Consider the following 9,771-nt stretch of genomic DNA (forward strand, 5'->3'; position numbering starts at 1 on the left):
CACACACACACGCACGCACGCACACGCACGCACGCACGCACGCACACACTCCCCTCTGCAGTCCCTCTGTCACCCCGCCCGTCTCGGGCTCTGGCGGAGTCCGTGTGTGAGTCATCGGTGGTCTTTAACCGTCTCCGTCCCTCAGTGCCGCAGCAGAGACACAACAGCAGTCAGTGACGACAGCCGTTCAACAGTCAACACTATCACTGTATAACCTTCAGAGAAGAAACAAAAGGAAAAAATGAAAACATTCATTTATTAAGCGTTTATCAGCAGTTTAACAGCATTTACTTATCAATTAAGAGAAGAGAAAGGACATTGAAAGGCCAGTAAATGAGTTTAAGCAGCTCTGCCTCCACTTCTCTCACATGCTCACATTCTTCATAAACACGCTTATACATTCTGTCACGGTTCATGTCGCTGCACACAGCCGAGACAGGAAGAGTCCGTCTTTAGTCTTTAGTCAGTCAATGGTCCTAAATATAGACCCATTATGAATTTATTCATTTCAACAGAAGCTGCGACAAAAGCCGTTATGCAGCCAATGAGACGTGCTGGGTCACAACCAGCGTCAGTTCATATTCGGAGAGGGAAGCAGTTTTGTTTGGCTGACTCAAATTAACTGTGTGTGTGTGTGTGTGTGTGTGTGTGTGCGTGTGCGTCTGTGTGCATGCGTGCGTGTGCGCGTCGCATATCTCCTCGCTCTGTGACGCACGAGTCAGGTGGTCCCTCTAATAGCAGGAGGAGCTGTCCGCGGTGCTGAAACCAGACTCACACCAAGAGACGCGCAGAGAGATGCTCAGTTCACCCGCGAGCCTCCGGAGAAACTAACTACATACAGGTAAGACTGGGCTGTCACTGACTGCATGACCCTCATTACACTACCGAGATGTGTTTTCTGTCTGTCACGCGTTACGTGACGATAGAGTTTGTTTCGCAGTGAACTTAAGCCGGCTTCTGTTAACAGTAGCTCTTTTCCAACCTGATGCACCGCCACAGATGTTGAAGCGAGGAGGTTGCGTTGCGTTGCCCGCAGTTTCTTTGTTCTCACTTCGGCTCGGATTATTCAGAATTGCTTGTGCTCTGTTGCGCTTAAGTGCGTCTTTCTGTCACGGGTTAAAAAAAAAAAAGAACAAAAAAAAAACAGAAAAAAGTTCAGCGGATCAGATTGAGGCTGGAAAAATGAAGGAAAAGTAAAGGTCCAATCCAAAAGACGAAAGCATGCCGTTGCATCGTCGCTCGTGCTCTGTTGCGTGTTTTTCTTTTCTTCCTCGTGTTTTAGAAAAAGTTCCCGCCTCAAAAAAGGGGGATTAGGGGTTTAACATTAATTTAGCACGCATTTGCGTCAAAATGTCTCATTAAATAAATAAACACGTTTCGTGTGAATGTTTCAGAATTCAGACACCTGAGGGCAACTGGTTCCAACAGAACATCGTTCAATTAAACTTACAGCTTGAAAAACAGTGATAATTAGGTTTAGAGGTTCTCCGCGGTTAAAGGAGAGGTTCTGTGGGAACATCAGCCTTACCGGGTTACCTTGACAACGGGGCCGTGACTCACCGAGAGCAGCAATTTGACGATTAATGAGATTTGCACGAGAGCTGCATGCCGCTGCTATTACTGCCGCTGGCTGATCCTAAAATACCAGCAACAGGCAGGGGAAGATACAAACACACTGTTGACCCAGTAATATATCACACAATATTATCTCCATCATCATCATCATCATTATCATCATCATCATCATCATCATCATCATCATTATTATTATTATTATTATTATTAAAATGAAGATTGGCCACTGCTTGCTTCTGCATTCGATTTAGTTTCCATGAAAACTGTAAGAACGACGTATATGTGATATGTTTATTTTAAAAATGCAGTTAAAAATAACGTAAAAACATTTAAAATAGGTCTAAATAAAGTTACTATACTGCCTAACAAAATCAAAAATTATATATACATATATATATATATATATATATATATATATATATATATACCATTTGTTGACTGGATTTTGTTAGGCAGTACAGTATTGTCAAGATAAACTGAGGTGTTTGACCTGGTATACACCAAAGCAAAAGCCATAGCTCCAAACATAAATCTGATCTCCTGCCTTTACATCAATACAAATGTCGCATTGGTCTGTGATCTTATCATCAGACCAGACATTTAAAGTGATGATAAGAGCAAAAGACATTTAAGAAATGCCAGAGCGGCAACCGTTGCGAACCTGTTAGCTTAATGTGTAAAGGTCAGTGCTGACATGTGCCTCTTTATCTTTCCTCTGCAGGCGTCACCATGCCGTCGCTCCCCAAGACCTTCACAGCAGGCGAACCTTTCTTCGTCTGTTGTGCCAACCTCTTAATCCTCCTCCTCCTCAGTTCCCCCGGCGTGCACGGGGCTTCTCTTAGAGAGCACAGACTGCGAGGAAGCGAATCAGACTCCCAGAGAGGAAATGTCCACCAGGCTCCTAATGCTGACATGCTCAAAGCTTTGGAGTACATAGAGAGCCTCCGTCAAAGAACTGGCACGGACTCCCAGCAGCATGCTCCTCTCACTACAGGATACGATGCCAGCCACATGGATGATGCAGAGAAGCTGCGTGCCATGCTGAGACTGGCTTCTAACCCTATACAGAGCAAAGATGAGGATGAGGAAGAGGAGGAAACAGAGGAGGGAAGGGAGGATAAGAGTGAAGAGCTGCTCCAGGCTGTGCTCAGCACCCTCCAGCAGACGGAAAAGGCCTCCAAGCCAGCTTCACTTCACCCCAGTGTCGAAGGGGCGGGCCTAAAGGACGGCATGTTCCCCAGGGTGCAGCAGAAGCAACATGGCATCAGGCCTCACAAGAAGCTGCCACTAATGTTTGAGGATGAGGAAGAGGGTGAGGGGGATGAGGAAGAGGAAGAGGAGGGCCCAGATCTGGAGCATGAGAGCCCCTTCAAACGCACCAACGAGAACGTGGAAGAGAAGTACACGCCTCAGAACCTGGCAACTCTGCAGTCTGTGTTCGACGAACTGGACAAGCTGACGAGTGCGAAGATCATGCCCAAGCGCCAAGATGAGGAGGATGACATGGAGGAGGACGGTGAGGAAGAAGATGATGATGTGTTTAATGCAAGGAATGTGGCATACGATGGCGTAGGCGGGGATCTCGCAGACTGGGGCCCACTACAAGAACAGGAAGAGGAAGAGGAGGAGGAGGAGAGGGAGAACAAACATGAGGCTAATCGAGGGCTTGATTACCTCGATGACGACGATGAAGAAGCTGATGAGGATGATGAAGAGGAAGATGATGAAGGCTACCCAGTCAAGAGGTCAAATGATCAAGATGATGTTGCCAAGCTGGTGGACTATTACCTTCTGAAAGTGCTGGAGAAAACAGAAGAGGAAGAGCAGAAGCGGGAGATAGAGGAAGAGGAGAAGGAGAGGGCTGAGAGGAGAGTGGCTCAGTCACAGTATAGAGATAACGTAGATCCCCGTGCCATCTACCAGCTCATTCAGATATCACAGAAGTATCAGATCCCGCCTGAAGACCTGGTGGACATGCTAAAAAGTGGAGAAATGGCGAATCAAGACAAGTCACGAAAGAGCAACCAATTAGCCAGAGCAGAGAACAGGCTCTCTCAGATAGCCTCAAAGAAAACACACAAGTTCCCTCAAGTTCTATTCTACAACAGACGCTTTCCTGACAGACAAAAGACCGCAGAAGAGCTGAGGACAGAAGAGATACTAAACATCCTGGGGTTAGGGGGCGGGGAGGATCGTGCTCCTGTCAGGAAGCAGTACAAAAGCTCGCTGTCACGACTTCACACTCAGCCTCCGAGGCGTTCGGGGGAATCCGCACCCACGCAACGGCGCCTTCCCAGCACATTAAAGACCGACTACGATGACACCGTGGACGAGGATGAACTGGCAGCGTATTTAGCAGCTCAGATGCTGGCACGGTATCCAAAACCCGCGTACAGCAGGAACAACAAGGCAAGCCAAAAGCGGGACGAAGATGGACAGAGCGTGACGGGCTCTTTTGAACAGGCGATACAGGATTATTTTGATCAAATGGACTCAGATAAAAGCCTGAATGAAAAGAGACAGTCCGAGGATGACGAGAGGGGCAGCGACACACAGGTGCAAGGCTTTGATAATGTGGCGGTGATGAAATTGCTGAGTTACCTGAACCCAGAAACTGAAGAAAGTGATTCTGATGCCAAAACTGCCCATGGAATATAAATAAAGCTGTAGATACATATACATATAAATATATATATATATATTGTTTGGGTGGAGGGAGAGGGTGAAAATAAAGTATTTTGAAGAATAAAACATGCAGTCAACTTTAGTTATTCTGTAGGTATACACAAGTTCTTCTTTATTAGCAGGAAATAGTGTTCAGACATTCATTTGATGTTTTCTTTTTAAAAATATGAGTTAACACTTAACAACCAGAACACGTGACTCACCAGCCTTGCACACACAAACACACACATAACCAAAATCAGTGTTGGATTCCCTCGATTCACTTGTGTTTTTTGGTAACTCTTTCTTAAGTGTGGTCTTATGTGACATACCTGAGGTTAATAAAGCATTGACTATATTTTTTCCTTACCGTGTCGTGTTTCTTCATTTACTCACGTCACACAGTGCATCAGTATCAACATAAACTTTCCCTTGCTCTACATGAATCACTATAAAGTATACAAAAACATATTCAAACATGAAAAAAGTATTTAGATAAGCTGGGGACAACATACTTTTAAAAAACCCTGAGATTTAACAATACGAGGCACTGACAGATTAAAAAAACAATTACAATTCTTAAAACGTATGAAGAGATGAGAACGAATCCCCAGGTTTGTGCTTCTGTATCACCGCAGCATTAAGCCAAGTGAGTCATTATTAGTCACTAAATAGAAATGTTGCGGACTGATAAACCTTTTGCTTCAAGTCTTGAAATGTGAAACACCCTCGTCTTCTCTTGGCTCAGTAGGCGGGTTTACTCATGTATTCCTCCATCGTCTGTGATCAGAGCAGAGATTTTAAAAAACACATTTCATATGAGTCATAAGGAAAGCCCACGTCCACTAAACAGTGCCCTGAACTACCTCTTGGAGTGTGTCAGCCTCCTCAATAGATACTCCCACAGCTACTTTGGATGTTTCTTGAACTTCTCCTCCCATCAGAAATTCGTCCAGGATGAAGTAAGCCTTCTCAAAGTTGAAAATGATGTCAAGCTCACACACCTGAAACAGAATAACAGACCAGCCATTAGACCAGAGGTAAATTACACTTCATTGATGAATATCAACCATACCATGAGAGAAGATGACAAAGACTACCAGGCCCTTACTGAATATAATAAAGGATACAGAAACAGCAAGTTGATTAAAGAAAATAAAACAGGCAAGGTGTTTAAGATACTAATAAACAGCCTCTTTTTCCATGTCTCCCCCTTTTGTATCTATAATCACAATTTTCAGTTTCATTCTCTGAGTTTTAGTAAATTTGAAGGCGTGGCCTTGTTTTTAAATCAAACCAAGCTGGCTGGACCTCAAGTGATTCTGGAGCAGATGCACATTATGGACACCAGGGGGAGTCAGACTGGTAAAAAAAAAAAAAAAGTCAAGAGGAATAGGGTAGTTGTTGAACTCTTGCTAGTTTTACGAACACAGAAGTAATGTAAAGCCTTTGTGTACATTATTGTAATATATATTGATAATACTGAACCTCACGGTTTTCTGTCCCGTTCCTTTTTTACAGTGCCTTGTCTGGGGAAATCTTAAAGTCACACCAGCCATCAATTATATTTAAACACAATGTGCTTCTGTCTTTGAGGCAATAGTTTGGGTTAGGCTCTCCTCTGTTTCAACATCACATTGCCCCAGTGCACAAAACCAGCTCCATCAAGAAGTCATTGTCCTGGTTCGTGTGGATGAACTGCTGATGAACTATTTGCCTTTTTCCATCGCCATTTGCAATGATCTGGAACTCTGACTCTGACTCACACTTGATCACCGAGCACCTACATCAGACCTCACCGATGCTCTAAAGTCTGAATGTGAACAAATCCCTGCAGCCAAAATCCTGTGGAAAAGCTTTCACAGAGGTGGAGGCTGTTATAGCAGCATTTTAAAGGGTAACCAATTTTATACATTAAAGTGTGTTTACAGTTCCTCTTGGGGAGAACTACTACAATGTAAAATAATAATTATTAACTAATTATAATAATATAAAGCCTTTTGTGGCTTTGATAAATTTCCTCCAGTGATGTCACTCAGTGGCTAAATTACATTGTAATGTAGGCACCAGGTTTTGAAAAGGAAGAAGAATGTGTGAGGTATAGATTTTTAGTGTTAATGAATTTGTCAAGATATATAACATCCTCCTGTCCCCTCTAGAATAATTGAAAGCACCCAGTGTGGGGGCGCAGGGTTAACTCACAACACAGAGGACATTTAAACAGAGTCTCGGAACAACAAGTAAATTCTGCCTGAGCCATGACTTCAGGCTCTACTTACGTTTCCAAAGTATTTATCCAACAACTCGACATATCTGTGCAGCACTTCAAGGGCCAGCAGCTCATTATCCCGGTCATCCAGACCAGTACAAAAATACAAACTGGCATACCTGCATTAGAAGAGGACAAAGCTCGAGTGTTACAGCCATAGTTGCCACACTGTTAAGAAGAAACTAGGAAAAATTAAAGACTGCCTGTACAGCGGATTTTGGATTAAACTTGTGTTGGAAGTGTAAGAAAGAGGCTTTAAAAAGGACAAGCATATACTGTGAAAGTTTCAATGTAATTGTGCATGTTTTAAAGGTCCCATATTGGAGAAAGTGAGATTTCCATGTCCCTTTTGATTATAAAGCATTTGTAGGTGCTATATAAAACTGTAAGTATCAAAACTCTCAATCCATGGAGAAATGCAAACAAGGAAAATATTCCTTGAAACAAGCCTTCAGGACTTCCTGTGAGTTTGTGATGTCACAACTATACAGTCACCACCCTCAGCCACGCCCCAAGCATGGCCATGGTTGCATAACATCGGCAGAGCTGATGCAGAGACACAGTGGGCGGTGTCTGCTCCGGCCCGTCAGAGCTGACCAATCAGAGCTGACTGGGCTTTTTGGGATGGGAGTGAATAGAGGTGCTACAGCAATGGACTGTATGAGAAAAATAATGTGTTTTTTGAATATTAAAACATGTAAACAAAGACATAAAAACAAGTAAATGACAAACAAAAGCACAAATCATACAATAATAAAAAAAAGCAAAGAAAGACATTCAAAAATACTGGAAATTATATTAAAAACAAAATAAAAAAGGTAGAGAGCAATTCAGGAGAAAGCCACTCTAAGACAACGTGTCTTTAAAAGAGATTTAGAAGAAGAAACAGTTCTATCCTGCCTGATCTCCTCCGGCAGCACGTTGCTAAGTCAAGAAGCCCTGACTTTACACTTAATTTGGATCACATTATCCTGTGAGCTGTTCCTCTTAATTTGTCCACTCCCGGTAACTCTACTTTAATTACAAGACTGTGAAGGAGATGAGATGAGGAATAGCACTGTGTTGCACCATCACTGTAATGGTCCAATCGGCAATCTAGGTCAGGCTCTGTGAGTTTAACTGCCCCTTGACTCTGTCCAGGTCTTGTTAACTCATTGTTGATAATGGGTGTGTCTGTTATCAGCGGGTGTTTTGAAAGAGGTCACAAGTTAAGCATTAATCGTGAGCAGAGTCAAAGGTGGTTTCTGCTCAACAGACAAGCCTGTATCTGCCATGAAATTAAAATATCTTGTAATTATAACACAAATCAAAAGCACCTCTTGTAAACAATCTTGAGGTCCCTCCATTGGATGAAGTTGCAGGAACGTGGTTGACGGGCCAACACCAGCATCATCATGTCCCGGATCACCTTCTTCTTCTCCCGCTCTGTTATTGGTACGAACCATTTCTGCAGCCGCAGCTTCCCCTGCCGGCTGAACAGCAACAGAAAGTGCATCTGGAGAGGGCAGAAAGTGGGGAAACAAGAGAGGAAAACATTGACTTCTGAAAATTCAAGGGATTTTTGTCTTGCAGTGTTTATGGAGAACTGCAAAACAGGGTGTACCATGGCAAAACAGGAGGGTCGTGACGGTAAAAGACGTAACTGAAAGGTGATCAATGTGCAGCCTTTCAGCAAAGCAAACCAAACACACACACACTCATGAACACATGCATGTGCAAACACACATACGCTCACACACGCCCAAACCTCCACCTTCAACTGCAGTGAGTCAGAGCTGCCCACAACCACAAACAACCACCACACAGCAATTAGGTTTCGCAACTAGAAATGTGAATGAAGATCACCTGGGAAATATAACACGTCTACATCACCGTGAGTGCAATAACACAGTAAAAACAATCTGTGTGTTGTGCAAGGGCAATTAATAAGAGCTCTTTGCCCTGAGGTACAGCTGTACGCAGCACTGCTTCTGATAAAGCAGGACATGTGGAGTAAGGAAGGAGCAGGTGCAACTTGAACACGCCTGTGTGGTGGCTGGACAAATATGAAGAAGGATTTCAAATACATGAATGCTATATGATTATTTTGTGTGATATCGCCTTCATTCATATTGTTTAATACTTGTCTTCAAATTAAAAAAAGCACATTTAAACATATGCAAATGAAAGCAGCGTTTGGAGATTTGCATTAATTATCAGACATGGAATGGTTGTTACCTTGCAAAAACTTAATAAAAACTTAATAAAAACTTAAATAAACTTAATAAAATGGTGATGAACGCAAACTATCAGGGTGTTGAATAGAATAACGCCACCTGCAGTATCAAATAAACGACCTTTGATCAAGGAAGTACTAATGTGCAGAAACAAAGAAGTAGTGTAAAGAGACAGTAACTGACTTTGGCGTTTATTGCAGCGTGGCACCATTTATTGCCAACAGGTGCATGGATTTAAAAAAAAAAAATGGTGACACTCACCATTTTGAGGCAGCAGTCCAGAAGAGGTCACCCAAGTTCAAATCCTTCAGGCTTAAACCCGAACCCACAGTGCTACAGTCAGAGCCTACTGCATCTCGTGTGTTTTGAGATGCGGCGACATTGTAGATCTTCCCAGAAATCCGTGCGCTCACACCTTCTCCGGTCAGAGCCGCGCCCCGCTGCGCTCCAGCGGCGGATTGGCTGTGGGCTGGCCGCCGGGCAGAGCTGCGCACAGGCTGCAGCCAGCACGGACAGGTGAGGCGGCACAGTGCGGGGCAGGCAGTGAGGAGGACACATGTTTATGGACCACTGAGTTGTGTCCTACAATAAACAGAAAGAAATAGAAAGAGTTAGTTAAAAAAAAAAAAAAAAAAAAAAAAAAAAGTCGTCATACTGTGTCATAATCATGAGAATGTTGTGTTGCTAAATTAACTCCCCCCCCACCCCCACCCCTATTTTTTAATCTCCCTTCAGGCTAACAGTCTCCTATAGGAGCATTTTATTTTATTTTATTATATTTTACCATCCTTCAAGTGTGTCACTGTTTTTGAATACATTCTCGTCCTCTTCCATAATATTAACTCTGTCTTGACATATATTTCCACTTATGGAGTTATTATAAACCAAACACTACCAGCTGAGTTCCTATTCACAAAGCTACCCAGATCAGATGAGCGTAAAAGCTTGAGCTAACTGTCAGCTAGTTTATTTAGGTTATGTAGATTCGTTATCTGTATCTGTTAAGTGTGTTTTGCTGTTTATGGGTTTATAGTTTATATCGCATCT

The 9,771-nt window shown here is 43.1% G+C and overlaps 2 protein-coding genes across 2 annotated transcripts; one reads left to right on the forward strand and one right to left on the reverse strand.

Annotated features, from left to right (window-relative positions):
* The first annotated feature begins 733 nt into the window (after nucleotides 1-733).
* scg2a (secretogranin II a) lies at nucleotides 734-4,597 on the forward strand. The gene is made up of 2 exons (XM_084351285.1): nucleotides 734-841; nucleotides 2,297-4,597. Exon 2 carries the CDS (start codon nucleotides 2,305-2,307, stop codon nucleotides 4,231-4,233), a length of 1,929 nt encoding a protein of 642 aa, XP_084207411.1. The 5' UTR covers nucleotides 734-841; nucleotides 2,297-2,304; the 3' UTR covers nucleotides 4,234-4,597.
* Nucleotides 4,598-4,669: 72 nt separating this feature from the next.
* Nucleotides 4,670-9,208, reverse strand: ap1s3a (adaptor related protein complex 1 subunit sigma 3a). The gene is made up of 5 exons (XM_084351288.1): nucleotides 8,986-9,208; nucleotides 7,825-8,003; nucleotides 6,519-6,627; nucleotides 5,106-5,243; nucleotides 4,670-5,019 (listed from the first exon to the last, which is right to left on the reverse strand). The coding sequence occupies exons 1-5, from the start codon at nucleotides 8,986-8,988 to the stop codon at nucleotides 4,984-4,986; spliced, it is 465 nt and encodes a 154-aa protein (XP_084207414.1). The 5' UTR covers nucleotides 8,989-9,208; the 3' UTR covers nucleotides 4,670-4,983.
* Between the last annotated feature and the right edge of the window lie 563 nt (nucleotides 9,209-9,771).

This window comes from Pagrus pagrus (assembly GCF_965226575.1).
Source record: "Pagrus pagrus genome assembly, chromosome: 4".
Classification (NCBI taxonomy): Eukaryota; Metazoa; Chordata; class Actinopteri; order Spariformes; family Sparidae; genus Pagrus; species Pagrus pagrus.

Excerpts from the sequence above, each read along its gene's own strand:
- ap1s3a (XM_084351288.1), bottom strand. Across the intron at positions 6,628-7,824 it reads CTCAAGATTGTTTACAAGAG|GTATGCCAGTTTGTATTTTT; the intron begins GTGCTTTTGATT and ends CTTCTAATGCAG. Across the intron at positions 5,244-6,518 it reads TGGATAAATACTTTGGAAAC|GTGTGTGAGCTTGACATCAT; the intron begins GTAAGTAGAGCC and ends ATTCTGTTTCAG.
- scg2a (XM_084351285.1), top strand. The coding sequence starts at position 2,305 with ATGCCGTCGCTCCCCAAGACCTTCACAGCAGGCGAACCTTTCTTCGTC.